The 17962-nt window shown below is 35.5% G+C and overlaps 1 protein-coding gene across 4 annotated transcripts; it reads left to right on the top strand.

The window, feature by feature from the left end:
- Positions 1–614: 614 nt before the first annotated feature.
- On the top strand, positions 615–17677 carry LOC117907987 (kinesin-like protein KIN-4A). Of its 4 annotated transcripts, none has more exons than XM_034821691.1 (26): positions 615–1033; positions 2910–3056; positions 3170–3319; positions 4045–4298; positions 5082–5269; positions 5354–5478; positions 6439–6475; positions 7835–7926; positions 8054–8164; positions 8291–8404; positions 8821–8914; positions 9174–9286; positions 9910–10008; positions 10090–10203; positions 10333–10449; positions 10526–10606; positions 12186–12257; positions 13512–13605; positions 13861–13892; positions 13987–14084; positions 14170–14268; positions 14397–14618; positions 15287–15449; positions 15818–15988; positions 16075–16541; positions 17100–17677. In XM_034821691.1, exons 1-25 carry the CDS (start codon positions 917–919, stop codon positions 16399–16401), a joined length of 3231 nt encoding a protein of 1076 aa, XP_034677582.1. In that variant the 5' UTR covers positions 615–916; the 3' UTR covers positions 16402–16541; positions 17100–17677. The 4 variants fall into 4 exon arrangements, with proteins under 4 accessions (XP_034677582.1, XP_034677580.1, XP_034677583.1 ...); XM_034821689.1 differs by having other exon boundaries at positions 9171–9286; XM_034821692.1 differs by having other exon boundaries at positions 2888–3056; positions 9171–9286.
- Positions 17678–17962: the final 285 nt, after the last annotated feature.

Raw genomic sequence — 17962 nt, 5'->3', positions numbered from 1 at the left:
AAATGCGAACAGGTAATGAAAAAAGTGGGACCATATAGGTCTGGCTGACAGAATGTGGGGAAGAGCCAAGTTAGAGATACTAAAAGGCCATGTGAGGGTAGGAGACCACCAGCTGGCTATGTCTATTACGTGGGTCTACCTCTCCCGTCCTCTCCCTTTACTCACCTCTCCCCACCCCCGCTAACTTTCCTACCTCCAAACAAACGTCATCCCGATTAAATCATTTCTACATTTGGAACCCTCTACATTTTATTTTATTCACATTAAACGACACGCTATCGAGTGGGTGTGGGTTGTTTAGAGAAATTAATTGGCGTCCCATAATTCGAAGAAAAAAAGCCTGAATTGAAGAAAACCTCCCTCGTGCCGAAAACTAATCCGTGATCGTATACCGTATACGACTCCGGAGTCACGTGCTCCGTGGTTTATGTGCTGTTTTCTACCTTATATTATTCCGGGGAGAGGGCGGGGGTAGGATTGTAAATGACGCCGAGAGGGGAGGGTGGCGGTGAGAGAGCCGTTGTGGAATGCGGAGGGTATTTTGGGAAGGAGTGAGGTGAAAGTTTTTTTTTTTTCTTGGTTTTGGGAGGGGTGGGAGCAGAGGCACAAGTGTGTGGCAGTGGTGATATGCGCTGGTTGTGCAGTGAATAGCAAGGGAAAATGATAGTGGTTGTTGTCCTTGCAGTTACCCTTCCTTTCTTCTTCTAATGCCCCCAGCGCCGCTATTCCCCCAACTACCCTCCCTTTCTCTATCCACATTCTCTGCTCTCTATCTCTCTTCCTTCTTCTGTTGCTGCATCACTTTCTTGTCCTGAATTCTCTGGAATTCTCACACAACGAGAAAGATTTTCTAGGAAAATTTGGTCAAGAATTTCTCTCTCTTTCTCTCTTCAATCTTTTTATTTGTCTGCTTGCTATGGAACCTGGAGAGGATTGCTGCGTTAAGGTTGCGGTTCACATCCGACCACTAATCGGTGATGAGAGGCTTCAAGGGTGTAAAGACTGTGTCACTGTCATTCCTGGAAAGCCTCAGGTACACTCAGTTTCAGAATGTGAAAAACTTTAGTATAGGAGTGAATGTGAGGGATGATCAATGGATGACTCAGCTCATTTCTTTGGCACAGCTGATCTAGATCTCGCGATGCCGAGTGGGGATTGAGGATTACTGGTTTTCCTAAAAATTCTTGTAGTCTTTTTCATGTTTGACTCAATATAGTGGTGCTCTTGTGATCTGAATCTGGAGTATAATTAAATTATTAGTGCTTGATATATCCACAATTGGGTTAGGAAAATACATGAATCCGATGGTGTTGGGTTCACCTTTATGAATGGTGCTTTTGCTCATATGGGGAGTTGATTGCTTTTTAAGTTCCAGTTTTAGGAGTCCTTTCCAACATTGTATTCATCTCTTTTTTCTCTGGGAAAAGACTTGAAGAATCAGATAGGTCCATGAACATGCTTTTGCAGATTTTTCCATGGAGTTATATTTGACTGGTCATGTTTTCTGTTCGAACATATTGTAAATGGGGTCCTTAAATAAAAGAAAGGAACTCATGTGGTTTCTTGGTGGCATCTGGACTGTGGCCAGGTTGTTTTATTGGCTGTGTTGTCTTCTTCGGTTAATAATTCTCAATTTGGATCCGATATGCAATGATGGTTTTTCTGTTAGTATGTGGTATCAGTTTCTATGCATGTTCTCAGACCTGGCCAAAGCTCCTGCCCTTTTGGGAATCATGCACAGCAATGTGTATCTATGGTGTCTCATCCTCTGCATAGCAGTCAAATTAGACAATATTAGTGCCACATCTGTCATTTTGTCTTATTTTTCTTGTTCCTATTTATATTTCTGCATTTTTTTTCTTCTGTCGGTGAAGTACTTTCTTCATTTTCTAGGTCCATACATAATAATTGTTTTTCTTGTTATAAAATATTTTTATTCAACTCATTTACCTTTGCAAGAAATTGACTCTTTCTTATTCTAGTACCATTTATAGGCTGCTGCAAGTTCATTATTGAAAGGAAAAAAGAAAAACCAGGCAAGGAAAAGTATGAAACTAAGAAGTAGCTCTGTTGTATCACACTTGTTTTGTTACATTTTGTATGCAACTGAGTTGGCATTGCAATAATAATCAGAAGTAGTATATAGACTTGTAATTACTGATCAATTCTCCCAGCAGAAGTAACTAAGGTTTACTATTACCAATTATATATAGTTTTAGAATTGCATTGAATTTGGTTACCCCAACTCATTTTAAATCTGTTACTGTTGTGGCCAAAATTTAGTACAGTTCTGAATCTTGTTCGAGCAACTTAAGGAATGAATATTTCCCCAAATTCAGACATTTAAGTATTTTATTATATGCTAGTTAATAATCTCAGTAGGCTTTTCCAACATGCATTCTCGTCCTGGATTAATACTTTCTTGTATTATTCACTTCCTTCGTGTGAAGTGCTGTGTGCAACATAGAGGTTCATTTGTTTGTTTCTTTCTTTTTGCCCTTATTCCTAAAGCTTAATCCATACCTATTAATGAAGTGTGTATGAAGTGTAATTTCTTGTCCAAAAGAGAAGTTACAGAACATGTTTTTATTAATTATAAATAATTTATTAATAATAATAAAGTTTATGAATCTCATCCTACAGCATCATACAGTTATAATATTTGTTCAACTGGGTTTGCAGAAAAAATATTTCTTTCTTTGGCTTGACAATTCAGATATGTATTTGGTGATGATAGTAAGTTGAAACAAAAGTACCAATAATACAAGCTTTTTGAATGCCCTTACCTTTGTGAGTGCATGATGACTACCTAGTTTAATTTTCCACCAACTTCAAGTTGTTTTATTTGGTTCACAGAGCATGAAACTAATTGTTGGGTTTCATGGAGGTCGTTTCTGGCTATGGTGCAGGTACAAATTGGAACACATTCCTTTACGTTTGATCATGTCTACGGGAGCACTGGTTCTTCTTCATCTGCCATGTTTGAGGAATGTGTTGCTCCACTTGTTGATGGTCTATTCCAAGGATATAATGCTACCGTCCTTGCTTATGGTCAGGTAAACCCTTCTCTCCATGGGAAACTGCTCAATTTGAAATAATCAGTTACTTATGCATTGCAATATCATATTCCTTTGGAAATTGTCATTGTTGACATTTCGAGGTGTTGCAGACAGGATCTGGGAAAACTTACACCATGGGCACTGGCTTCAAAGACAGTTCTCAAACGGGACTAATCCCTCAAGTGATGAATGCTTTGTTCAACAAGATTGAAACTTTGAAGCATCAAACTGAGTTCCAATTGCATGTGTCCTTCATTGAGGTTCATTTTGTTGTTTCTTCTCTTAATCTTTTAAATTCCTTTTGACATTTGGAGAGTTATACAATGTGGTGTACTTAATTTATTTATCGAACCTATTATTTTTTTCCTTTAAGGATTGTTTCAACACCAATACAAGTTATCTATAGTTAGCAAGTCTATGCCATACTTCTTTGTGAGTAAATGATTGGGCTGGTATATTACAGCAAGGGTTATGATGCGACATCCACATTAATGGTAGCAAAACTGACATGTTACTGGACTATTTGGCACAGAATATATTTTTCAGTTTTTATTCCTTGTTTTGCTTCTATGTAGTCTAGTAAAATCAAAAGTGTCCATGGTAGCATGGTTTTTACATTGTTGAACTTAGGTCTATATATTTGTTCCTCATCAAGCTGTTATTTTTCAATCTGTCAGGTCTTGAGGTTTTTTGATATATAATCTTTTGCCTCTTATATATCATTCTTATTGTAAGTTCTCAAACTAAAGTTGAAAAAATATTAACCAGTGAAACTTATACCTTAATGTTTATATCCTCGTATCTGAATGTAACTTCCAAGCTTAGTTTTGCTGATTCATATTTTCCTACCTATGATATGTGTTTTACTTTCATAGCTTGGAAAGTTAATTTGTTACTAATTGAGTTTCTGCTATTTGTTTGATATCCTTTACTTTCTTCCATTCCTACTATAACAAGCATTTGACAATAAGATTGGCATGTGAAGATTTTAAAAGAAGAAGTACGAGACTTGCTGGATCCCAGTTCTGTGAACAAATCAGAGACTGCAAATGGGCACACAGGAAAAGTACCTGTCCCTGGGAAACCACCGATACAAATTCGTGAGACATCAAATGGTGTTATTACATTGGCAGGGTCTACTGAAATTGGTGTCCGTACATTAAAAGAAATGGCAGCTTGCCTAGAACAAGGATCACTGAGCAGGGCAACAGGAAGTACAAATATGAACAATCAATCAAGGTTAACCTCACATCTAATATTATTATTAACATAGGTGATGCATGATGACATTATTTTCCTAGATTAAAGAAAAATAAATGTTGTGTGATGGCATTATTTTCTTTTTCTAGGCATTTGAAGAAAAAGTCTGTCTTTTCAAAATTTCAATCCAATTCGTGAATCTTGAGATTAGAAAATATTTAGTAATCTTTCTCACTCTTGGTGTACCAAGGAAAGCCTAGTGTTATAAACTAATTGACAGATGAGAGTTTTACTATGAATGATACCACTATTACCATGAGCCGATTATGGAGATGAAAATAAGTGTACTCGAGGCTAATTTTGTTAACAAATTATTGTTTAAAAATCTGAGCTAGTTTCATGAATTAATGAATGTTTAAGAAACTCAATTGACCCAGTGGTTTTGTTTGTAAAACCACTGAAAGATGCTCCAAGCTTTTGCAATACGTAAAATATTATAAACTATCTAAATATATAATGAATTATATCTAAATATAATTCATTATATATAATTCTCTGGCCAAGTCAACACAGCCTTATCCAAAGCAAACTTATTTTGTTTATTTTTACTTACTATACTAGAAGTTACAATATTCTTTTCTAAAATTTTGAATTTTTTTCTTTAATATTTATGTGGCATGGATTAACTAGTGGGGCCCAGTTTCCATTTTAAGGAAAGGCCTGGTTTCAGAGATTTTGCATTTAAACAAATACTTACTGTTAAATCTGCGGTTGTTTATGGATTTAATGACAATCGCATCTCTTGTTTATGTGAATGTACAGTCGCTCGCATGCCATCTTCACCATCACATTAGAGCAAATGAATAAGCTCAATCCTGCTTTTCCTAGTGATAGTGGTCTTAGTGAGAGTATGAGTGAAGAATATCTATGTGCCAAGTTGCATTTAGTAGACCTTGCTGGATCAGAACGAGCTAAAAGAACGGGTTCAGATGGTCTACGATTTAAGGAAGGTAGATTGAACTATCCTTTTCTTGTTGCATCTGACTACATTTTGGCCGCAATTTGATCATATGGATGCACTTTCTTTTAAACAGGGGTCCACATTAACAAGGGCCTTCTTGCACTTGGCAACGTCATTAGTGCACTTGGTGATGAGAAAAAAAGGAAAGAAGGCGTTCATGTTCCTTATCGGGACAGTAAACTTACTCGGCTTTTGCAGGTTTGACTTACTTATGGTTGACTGGTTGTTTATTGTTACCGCAGCTAGATGAAATTTCAATGGTTTTGGCTTGTCACTTAATGACCCATAATTCTGACTTCAACCATTGTTTGCAGTGATTAATTGAGATTATGTACTTTCAATAACAAAAAATTTCTTTCTGTTTACACCAAGAATAGGCCTACTCCTTTCTCACATACAGGCACAGAAAAAGATTTTTGGGTCTACCATAAGGCCTGATCTCTCTTTCTCTCTGTTTCTCATTTTTGGTTTATTTTTATCCTTGCTGTAAAATAATGACATTTTTTATTTCAAAAAATGACATTCTTTGAAATGCTTAGGTTGAGTTTCTTTTTTATGCTTATGCCAAGTTAATGTGTGACTGAGTTTTCTTGCAACAAAATCCCTAAAACTTCTTTTCATATAAAAAGTATATAAACTTAAGAAAGCAAAGACAAACAGTGCATTTATAGTCATTCAGATGCTCAATTTGACAATTTTTTTTACTGAAATAGTTGCGTATCAATTCGATAGCCTCCCTGCTATTTTTTTTTTTCTAATTTTTTTCATGTAGGTGAAATACCATAAAGTTTCCATTTTAATAAGGTCAGTAAATATTAGGATTGTAAGGTGAATTACCAATAGAATAAATGTTTAAATATGCTCCTGACTGTATAACATATTTCACAGTTCCCAGGTTTTATAGCTCAGTGTGTCCTTTATGTAGTTTTTGAAGTTTGATTATGATTTAATATTTGACTTTGGTATCAACCAATGACTAGCTGTAATGAGGGTGGTGTCATTTCATTTATTATGAAGTGTCTTAAGTGCCAATGAAGCTTTCGTATTCCCCCCTCCCCCATCACCACCCTTTTTTTCCTTTTGTATATGTATTTTAATATTTTTACATTTCATATATATTTTTAATATTTTTAAATCTATGTTCATGCATTTTGGCAGGATTCACTTGGTGGTAACAGCAGAACTGTCATGATAGGTAAATTTTATTATTTATAATATGAAGAATTCTTGTAGGCAGCATAATATGCTGCTTAAGTAGATGCCATGAAACAGCACCATGGGTCTTGCATAGAAGTCCCCCAAGCTTCATTTTGCATTAGTACACCTCTACACAGGCCTAGCATGGAAGCAATGTGTGTCAAACCTATTGTACTATAGATTTATACTCCCAATAACATGTTATGAGAAATAAACATATACTGGTGAAAACAAAGAAAGAGAAAACAAGAGGAGGGAGTCAATCACACAGATCTAATGAGGCCCCCTCTGAATAGGGCAGGTACACCTGATCAAACAGATTTCTATAGGCTTTAAGGCAGAAAGAAAATGTAATAATACACATTATGTGGTTCACAATCCCTCGAAGGACTTCAAGGCACAAAAAACCCAGGATATGGTTTATTGACCGGCATGATCATGCTTTAGTATAAAGTAGCATACCTTGTTTTCTCTCCTTTTCCCTCTGGATAAGTAGTATACCTCATTCTATAGCTACTTTGACCTTGTTTAGAAAAAAGAAAATAGTTTCTAACTCAGAAAACACGTTTGACAAACTTTTGATAGAAAATGGTTTTTGTGAATTTAATATGAAAACAAATTATTTTTAGAGCAAATTTGAGATTTTTTTTTTCTAGTGTGTTCTAATTAATAATTGAAAATATGGTGAATACTTTGTGAACTTTTATGTTGTACTTAAGTACATAGTACCTTCACAGAGAACAAGTGGAGGGAGTTGCTTTTCATATTTGAGTTCTCAAACAGAATTTTGTTCCTGAAAAATAATTGAGAATTATTGTTAAGTACAATTCTTTAAAACTATATTGTTTTTAAAAACGTTCCCAAATAGACCCTTTATTTCTTCAAATCCCCAAGATGCTAAACTGATAATCCTTTGGGCCTTTTTCCTTCATGCACACTATTTTTCTATTAAAAAGTATCTCTCAGACAGTTTCATCTCATTTTTTACTTAATAGAAGAGGCAAAAGAACCATCATTTACTCTTAGCACATATTTGGCATTGGGCAAAAACCATCTAATCTGAATATTTAAGCTTTTGCATTCTGGCATTTCTTAGCGCTGTTGTTTCTCTGTCCTTAAAAATGCTTGACTGAAAATATTGGTAGGCAGTTATCTGATTGTAAATTAACTTTTATGAGGAATCATAGCAAAATAACTGTGGGATATTATTTGTATGTTGTGTTTTGCGTTTCTTGTTTTTTCTAATAATTTTCACTCTTTCAGGATTAGAAATGCTATCTCTATGCTACTTTTGCAATCTGTGGCAGCAAAACTTTTTCATATTTTTCTTATATTTCCAAATTTCTTCCTTTTGTAGCCTGCATTAGTCCTGCTGATATAAATGCTGAAGAAACTCTGAACACCCTAAAGTATGCAAATCGTGCTCGCAATATCCAAAATAAGCCCGTCGTAAGTTTTTTAGAATAAGCCTCAATTTTTCTTTCTTTTCCATTTTGACACATGAAGATAAAGATTCCTCGCTTTCTTGGAGGTGCCATTAATGCAGCTTTCTACTTCTATTGTTGATGTTAAACAGGTCAACAGAGATCCAATATCCAATGAGATGTTAAAGATGCGCCAACAACTAGAGTATTTGCAGGCAGAACTGTGTGCACGTGGAGGAGGTGCTTCATCTGATGAAACACAGGTATTTTGATTCTTTGCTCAAATGTTTCCATTTCCTGTTGATTCTTAGAATAAGTGCTTGTTCACTCTTAAATCATTTTTCTTTTTCTTTAGTGGAGACAATTTATATTGAAGTTCAATTATATAGGTTCTCAAGGAAAGGATTGCTTGGCTTGAAGCAACCAATGAGGACCTCTGTCGGGAACTTCATCAATACCGCAGTAGATGCCATGTTACAGAACAATGTGAAACAGATGCCCAAGTAAACATTAGATGCTCATCTACAGATTCAGTTTTATTTTTTATTTTATGTTTTTTCTTTTTTGCTTCTCATTTGTAAGGTTGGAAAATGATCTAGTTTTTGAGGTTAGAAAACGACTTCTATTCTTTTCCTTGGTTTCTTCTTTGCACTCGAACTAATTTTTTTATGTCATACTTTTCTATAGGTTCTTTCTTTTTTATCTTGAAACATTTTTACTGTTTCTCCTTACATTTGTAAGATTTGAAAATGACTTATAATTTTCTTTTTCGTCTTATCTCACTTCATGAAATATTGCTTTTGTTTTTATTATGACATAGCCAATGCCAAGAAATTGGGACTAGGGACTCGTTCAGTTTAAAGTGTTATCATAAGAGTGGGATTATCTGTTGCTCTGAATCTGAAAATTCCTCTTTCAGGATGTTCACACCTGTTCAGTGAAAAGTGATGGGCTTAAAAGGGGCTTGTCTAGTGTGGATTCATCTGATTATCAAATGGGTGAAACCATAATGGGTATGACTCTTTTTCCAGTTTAGGACTTGGTTGGAAATATTTTTTTTTAATCAATGACATCAGCTCATTTTGGTTGTGGCCTTCTGGAACATGAAGGCTGAATTTTGTCTTTGTTCTACTAGTTTTTACTTTCTCTTAGCAGAGGCTCCCCCAATAATCCCTTCCCCCCTCTTTTTTTCTCTTTCTTGCTAAATATGAATTCAGGTTTGCTTTATTAGTTGAGTCCATTTCATTGAGGTTGTACTGCAAATTTTAGCAGGGGATTCCAGGGAAATGGATGAAGAAGCAGCAAAAGAATGGGAACATACACTGCTGCAAAATACAATGGACAAAGAGTTGAATGAGCTAAACAAACGTTTAGAGCAAAAGGAGGTATGGACTTCAAATTTTTTGAGTGTGTCCTTCTACCATATTAATTGTGATACATTTCCATAGGAACTATTTGCAGAAATTGTTTAGAGACCAATTGTGTTTTGCATTTGGGTTCTTATTGTAATTTCTCAAACATGCTTGTTCTACAATCATAAAAAATACAAGGTGATACAGAAATTACCGAGTTCTTAGTTGGCAAAAATGTGAAATGGTATTTATATCAGAATTGATCTGAATCTCATAGAGTTAATATACTTTTATTGGTTATGATGAAAGACTTATGAGAAAAGGATTGATGTTTTTGGTGTTTTGTCATTTCAATATCTTGACAGGAGGGATCATAGAAAAATGAGTTGTCAAATAAGCTAAAATATAGATCTGAGTTTGTGAATCTTCCATTTACATTTATGGTATTTATGAAGTAAGCTTCCTGTGCGGCTTTAACATTGACAATTCTACAGGCAGCTACATCTGGGAAATTCTTTGTCATTGATTTTTTTTTTATTTGTTTCTTTTTAATATTTTTTTTAGCAATGTTGAATATATGCATCTGCACAATTGTTAAAACAGAATTCACATACCTTCTTTCCCAGGCATGTCTTTACTTTGTTATTTATGTGCAGACGGAGATGAAACTTTTTGGAGGGCTTGACACAGTAGCACTTAAGCAGCACTTTGGAAAGAAAATAGTGGAACTAGAGGAGGAGAAAAGAACTGTGCAGGTAAATAGGAGTTTTTGAACTTCTGGAGTTTCTGCCTTGTAAAAACTGAATTCCACTTGTTCACCATTTTTATTACTGCAGCAAGAGAGAGATCGTCTGTTGGCTGAAGTTGAAAACCGTGCTGCTAATTCTGATGGGCAAGCACAAAAATTGCAAGATATTCATGCCCAGAAATTAAAAACACTTGAGGCACAGGTGACTCTCATTTATATATACATATTCATTTTTTTTCAAAATGATATAATGATATTTGTTTTGGAATTTAGAAAGGGATCCATAACCTTCTTAAATTGTGAAAACTTTTCTTCGATTTATACACATTAGATACTGGATCTTAAGAAGAAGCAAGAGAGCCAGGTTCAACTTTTGAAGGAAAAACAAAAAAGTGATGAAGCAGCAAAGCGCTTGCAAGATGAAATACAATTTATCAAGGCACAAAAGGTTGAATCCCATTTTGATCTTCTCTTTATTTTATATTCTTCATATATGTGTCACTAATTTTTTTCTAATGTTATAGGTTCAATTGCAACAAAAGATAAAACAAGAGGCTGAACAGTTTCGACAGTGGAAGGCCTCTCGAGAGAAGGAACTGCTGCAGGTACTTGCCTTTCCTCTTTTCTTGATGTAAATGTTAAACTTTTTAAGATTAATCTCCTGCAATCTTATTCTATTAGTTATTATTATTATAATTTTTAAATTTACTCATGATTGTCACTTTGAGGGGTGGTATTGGGTCTATGCCACTCTCTATTAATGTTGCTTTTAAAGAAGTGAAAAACTGGTACCATGCTGCTTGCTTGCGATGGGCCAGGATAAGGATCGTTAAGTCTGTCAATTTGTAAACATGCTAGTAGGGCCTGCAGGGTCAAATATTTACAAAGTAATAAATTAAGTCTCCTTTCAATTGGTGTATGGTACTAGTGAAAAAAATAAAAGTTTGTAACTAACAATTTTCCATGAAGAATTGTAATCTATATGGGTTCTAAAATAACCTCAACAGTATGAACCATCCTAGAGGGAAGGTGATTAGGTTTATTTTAAATTTTCAACAGTTTTGTTAATTCCAAATTAATTTTGGAATTAAATTACCTAAATATTAATCAGTTTATTCAAGAGCATAAATGTGTCCCAGATTTAATTAATCAATATGAAATCAGGAAATCAACTTTTGAAAATGGATTAGTACAAGACACGATAGTTTTATATTGCAAAATCTAAAACAGGACTATGAAACCAAGCATCTGGAAGCTATTAGATAATAGAGTACAAGAAATGTTGACCTGTGAATGTTGCATCCCACCTGAATCCATGAACTATTGATATCTTCATACATCTCTTATTTCCAAGACCATGAATGCATTTTGTCACTAATGCATCATTCAGATTAATTCAGGTTAGATGTTGCACCAGAAATCCTCTGGCACACAACTCTCACAAGCTACACATTCTAACAAAAGGCAAAGGGATTTAAGTGTTTAATGACTCAAAAACCACTCAAATCCATTTTGTTATAAAATGGGATTTTTGAAAGAAAAGAAATTTCTCTCCATTTAAATCTAATTCTTAGAGGAATAAAGTTGTTCTTAGATGCAAAATTGAATTTAAAACTTTCCCATCTCCATCCCAACCCCTCTCCAGTCAGGTCTCATTTAGACGGAAGTTCTTTACTCTTCCCCTCTTGTATTTTATATGTTAATACATGTCCATGTCTTTTCTCCTAATTTATAATTTTCATAAGTTATGATGGAATTTTTTGCTTTTTGATACTTCAATTTATTCATGGTGAAGCTTTTCCAGATATGGCTCTAAGGTAAAATTGTTGATGGGAAAAGAACAATGCTTCACTTATTATTTCACAAATCAATAGGAAAGTGATAGCCATTATGTTTTAAATTATGGAGAGGAGCATCAACTAGTAATCATTTAGAGCAAAAGCTTGTGTATAACACTGCTCAACAAAAGGTTTGTGGGATAAGAGAAGTCATTGTTTGATGCATGTGTGAGATAATATCAAGTTACTTTTCCTCATACTGTTAACTTCTTTTGAATATTATTTTTTCTCTTATAGAGGTACAAGTTTCCATCAAGTATGCTTCAAATTTTATTTACTTGTGCGCTTTAATTGGATAGCATTCGTATTATACTTCCATGTGTTGATTATGCATTTGCAAAAACAGTTACGGAAGGAGGGGAGGCGGAATGAGTACGAAAGGCATAAACTGCAGACCCTAAATCAGCGTCAAAAAATGGTAAGAAGTTCTTTGTTGCTTGTGTATTTATTTATTTATTCTTCCGGCTCATCAAGGACATTTTAAAGAAGAACTAACACCATCTTTAGCAGGAAACAAATTTTGACTGTTATAAGCCTCTGAAACTATGCTGAATCCGGGTTTTCCTATGCTCTTTCTTTATAAAATATTCAGATTTCATTTTAGTTGTGCCACTTTCTTGAGGATCTGTTTATATGGATCGTCTATAGTTCTATCTGCTAGATTCTTGTTCAGGGATTTTGTGTCTCAGAGATTGGAACATATCTATTTCTGTTCCTCCACAGAGCATCTTTGTTTGGGTAAATTATTTGATGCTTCCTGCTGCTTCTATCCAAACTGAAATGTTCACCAAGAGTTAGAAAAAAAAATTGCCCCACTTAAATATGTGATGTAGGACAACCCTAGGATGGTTGCCTACACTCAAGGGTAGGTGGGCTAGGGTTTTATTTTTAGGGTGTAAGGAGAGGAACAAGGAATAAACTTTATGGTAGAGAAAATTATAAGATAAGAAATAGAGAAAAAGAAGAAACAATGAAGAAGAGATGGAAAACCTTAGAGTCTCACTAAGGCCTTCTAGGAGTCTCACCTAGAAGAAAATCAATGGAGTCTCACCATTGAGGATTGCAACCTTGCAATGAAAGAAAGTATAATATTATTCATCAAAATTCATTCCTTTGATTTACATTGATTATCCTATTTATAGGCTTCTCTAAGAAATCCAAAGTCTACTAGGACTCTAATAACCTATTCTACTAGGACTCTAATAACCTATCATGACTCAAATTCTAATTATATTATAACTCAACTAGCTAATCCTAATTAGACTCCAACAAATACCAATCCCTATTCAATTCTAATTAATATTAATCCTACTTAAAGTTTACTTAGGTCTTCCCTTTCTTCCTTGAATAAACTTTAAAAGGCTTTCCCCCATCAATATGGGATGCCTCTTTTCTTTTGGAGTTGATGCCTACAATTTAAGGAGAGGAATGTAAGTAACCACTTTGGTTATTTGAAGAAGGGAAATCTATTTTTATTGAGTTAATTCCAAAATCTCTTAAAAATGAATATTATGCTCATGAACCATAAAATCAAAATCAGAAGCATTATTAATGATGCCTCCAACTTTATTATAAAATAAACAAACATCACAAGCACCGTCAATACAATATGGAGGTTTCAAATATCAGAAATAATTGCAGCTTTTTGTTGGAATAATCTTCTGTTTTGCAGGTTCTTCAGCGAAAGACAGAGGAAGCTGCTATGGCCACCAAAAGGCTAAAAGAGTTGCTAGAAGCTCGCAAGTCTTCAGCACGTGAAAACTCAGGTATGTTTTTTCTTTGAATTTTATGTCTTTTATAGGCTGGTGATTTGGACTCTTAACCAAGAAGTACACCCTCATTTTAATAAATAAAGCTTCAGAAAGGAAAAATACTCCTTCATGTAAGCTGATGTAGGACTATTTGTACTTCTCAATGTGTTGTATAAAAGGCAGTCTCCTCCTTATAGAAAACATGGGTTTTTTGCATCATGGGCCCTTTCCTTGTGCATTCCAGTTTTCTAATGGTACGTCATCTTTCAGGTATTACCAATGGAAATGGAACAAATGGGCAGGTAATAATCTATATTCCTTGTTTCATGGTATGTCCATAGTAATAGTACTACCTCTTTTTATTTCAATTGATTTTAACTAAAGTTTCATGTTTAGAGCAATGAGAAATCTCTACAACGCTGGCTTGATCATGAGCTAGAAGTCATGGTGAATGTGCATGAAGTTCGTTTTGAATATGAGAAGCAAAGCCAAGTGTGCGTATTTTGCAATGTGTTTTCTTATTTAACTGCTGGTCAAACTATCATGGTATAGTTTTGTTAATTATGCTGCCCTCTACAGACGAGCTGCACTGGCAGAAGAGTTAGCAGTGCTGAAACAAGTGGATGAGTTTGCTTTGAAGGGGCTTAGTCCTCCACGAGGAAAGAATGGACTTTCTAGGTATAGAATATATAAAAATGTTTATTTTATTTATTCCATTTTTTTCCCTTTCTCTTGTTTAATGATAGATCACAATATGCCACATCTAGAACAGAGTTGGGCTTAACCTTTTTTTCATGCTTGTTCAGAGTGTCCTCCATGTCACCAAATGCAAGGATGGCAAGAATATCTTCTCTTGAGAACATGCTCAGCATTTCCTCAAATTCACTTGTGGCAATGGCTTCACAACTTTCAGAGGCAGAAGAAAGGGAGCGTGCTTTCACTAGCCGTGGACGTTGGAATCAGTTGCGATCAATGGGAGATGCTAAAAGCTTGCTTCAATATATGTTCAATTCTGTTGCAGACACAAGGTATTCCGCTGAACCTCCTCTGATAATGCAATTTGATAAAGAGATTAAAATGCAAATAAGAAAAAGGTTGAGTTATTATATGGAGAAAGTAAGAGAAAGAAGTGTAAACTAATGAAGCCTGTTTGCACAAGCCATTTCTTAGTAGCAATAAAAATTCCACTTTAAAAAGAAAAAACAGGGACAAACTCCAAGTTTTAAGAGAGCCCAATCTGGGACCTATCTTGCCCCTATTCTGGAGGTGATGCTGTTTAACAACTGAAACAGTACCCTGTCTTCATGATTTCGGTAGAGAAGGACCAGATAAAAGGAAGGGGCATATTTCTCTTGGTTTGATATTCTAACATGTCTAAGACCCTCTTATTTTGTGATAAAGACCTTTAGTTTCTTGATATCCAATATCCACCTACTATAAATCCTCAGGCTTTCTGTATAGCCAGTCAGATATCTTTCCTCCCAGACATGCTAAAAGCACAGATTCTTTAGACTGGGTGGCGTCTGGCCAGCTTAGTTGATCCTGTCAAATTATCATCTTTTGCAATTATTTTTTCTATTTTCAAAATGATTAATTTTTAGGGGCAGTATGAATATTCTTCTTTTTAGCTACCGCAGTTGGTAATATTTGTTATGCCTGGTTGAAACTTTGAAGTGTCTGTTGGTGTGTTGGACAGGTGCCAGTTATGGGAGAAGGAATTAGAAATCAAAGAAATGAAAGACCAACTGAAAGAACTTGTAGGTCTACTACGACAGAGTGAATTACGAAGAAAGGAAGTTGAGAAGGAGCTAAAATTGAGAGAGCAAGCTGTTGCCATTGCACTGGCTACACAAGCTTCTGTAAGATCATGTCTTTTGTGTCTGAGTTTTATTTTTGTGTAGTAGTATACAAGCAAATATTGGAACACATTTGAGAATGCAATTGGAGGTTAAAAATATTACAAGGCAGGTGTACAGAAATTCATGTGAAATCCAAGTAATGGAAAAAATATTTTTGATGAGGTCTGTTGTCTGACTCTGTGCAAGGCAACCTTCTGTGTTCTGAGTTTGCCCCCAGTCTCTAAATTATTGGAAAATGATATCTTCATAATGAGTTTTGAGGTCCTTTTGACAGGCTTGCAGAACCATTATGGATGTTTTCACTTGTTTGCCTAATCTAGATGTAAACCTGAATTTCTCAGTATTTAGTTTTTATTTCCACCTTTCAGGCTGGCAATGTTCAGGAGAAGTCGCAGAGCTCATTGAAACACTTTGCTGATGAAATGAGCGGTCCCTTGTCCCCAATGTCTGTCCCAGCACAGAAACAGCTTAAATATACAGCTGGAATTGCTAATGGCTTGGTCAGGGAGCGGGCAGCTTTTATAGATCAGACACGAAAGGTTAATTTCCTTCTTGTTGCCTTCTTTCTGTTGAATTATACCCTCCTGTGTAAGGCTTTATAAGGTGGGATTCTCTATGAGTGCAGATGGTACCAGTTGGACCATTGTCAATGAAGAAACTAGCTGTAGTAGGACAAGCTGGGAAGCTGTGGAGATGGAAAAGGAGTCATCACCAGTGGCTATTACAGTTCAAATGGAAGTGGCAGAAACCATGGAGACTCTCAGAATGGATTAGGCACAGTGATGAAACAATCATGAGGGCAAGGCCCCGTACACAGGTTCTGACAGACAAGCTGGGAAGCTATGGAAATGGAAAAGGAGTCGTCAACAGTGGCTATTACAGTTCAAATGGAAGTGGCAGAAACCATAGAGACTCTCGGAATGGATTAGGCACAGTGATGAAACAATCATGAGGGCAAAGGCTCCATCCACGGGTTCTGACAGATGCAATGGGATGCACCAGGTCACCAACTTGTATTTCCAGGATATTAATCTTTGACTTCTACATGTGGCTCCAACACATGGCACGGGGAAGAGCATAAAATAAGTGCAGGTAATCTTTCACTGAATTGGCCGAATTTACCTTTGCAATTACTATTGAGTTTTACATATTTGGGGGTTCTGTCAATGAACAACGATATGAATATTATCTACAACTATGAATTCATAAAGGACAATGTGTTTTTGGTGAAAGATATACTAAGGTGATGCATGCAATGCTTAATAGATCAGGAGAATGATAAAAACTGCACCCCTATTTTTAAGAGAAATGATACTTAAATGGGACATATTTTGAGAGTAAGAGCTGCCAGCTATGGACTCAAGATCAGTTTGTTAACCACTGCTCATGGCTTGGTTTGAGTGAAATATGGTATGAGAGATTCCAGGCTTGAGTGTTGTCATGTTTTCTCTGTGGGAAAAGAAGAGTCATTTTGATGAAATAGTCAATTGAAACATAGATGCACGTAACTAATGTAAAATAATTGTTCTGAAAGCTTATGCACTTTCTAGATGATCAAATGACCTTGCTGCAGGCAAGGCCAAGTTTTTCAGCCTCAAAGAACTTCCTATGTATCAATGAACCTCATAATATTCTCTCTCGTGGATGCAGTGTGCTGTAAAGTTGCTGTTGGGGATCTCTGCTTTTAATTGCTGTCTTCAACAAGTTGAATTTGGGTAAATAGGTTTGTAGTCTGGAATTCTTAGCTGTAGTCACAACATTCGGAGCATCTTGTAAAGTAGGTTTGGTGCTGCCGATGGAGTACTCATTGGAAAAAATGCTGCGGATAAAAGGGTGTAAAGGGTGATACATGAAAGGAGATCTGCCCTGAGATGGTGATCTCTGCTGTTTTGATATATATACATTTTCTTTGATAGCAATTGCCTCAATGGAAGAAATTCTTCCATCAGGTCACAGTAATGTGTATTAAAGCTTCTCTTTATATAATTTTTCTCTTTTGATTTCATTTTGTGGCTAATTTGATGTAGTGTTTTTGTGTGTAAGCACAAATACTGATTTTGTTGAAAGAATTGAATTCAGTAGCATTTCTATTACAACAAAGGGAGATTCTTTTATAGGAATCCATTTCAGTGATTTTACTGTTTGTAAGCATAAATGTTGATTGTGTTGAAACAAATTGTAACTCTGTACAAGTTCGCAGCAGCAGTGAAATTTCTTTTTCCTTTGTACTCTTTTGATTTTGTCTCTTTTTTTCTTTTCACTTCGTCCATTACAGGAATAAAATAACAATAAGGTCTAGGAGAGACGCAAACAATGAATTGATGAAGAATAAAGGTTTAGGCATGAATTATGCATGGATGAAAGATGGCAGCAGTGGACTCAGGCCAAACCTAACCTTTTTGCTGGTTAGATATGGGGAGTTTCTTCCTCATTTAAAACAGTCAAAGTGTCGCTATTTTCGCTTTCAGCCCGTTAGGACTCCCCCAGATGATCACATGAACCCAGCCACATGT

Source organism: Vitis riparia, chromosome 18 (genome assembly GCF_004353265.1).
Source record: "Vitis riparia cultivar Riparia Gloire de Montpellier isolate 1030 chromosome 18, EGFV_Vit.rip_1.0, whole genome shotgun sequence".
Lineage (NCBI taxonomy): Eukaryota > Viridiplantae > Streptophyta > Magnoliopsida > Vitales > Vitaceae > Vitis > Vitis riparia.
This window is presented reverse-complemented; position numbering and strand designations above follow the sequence as displayed.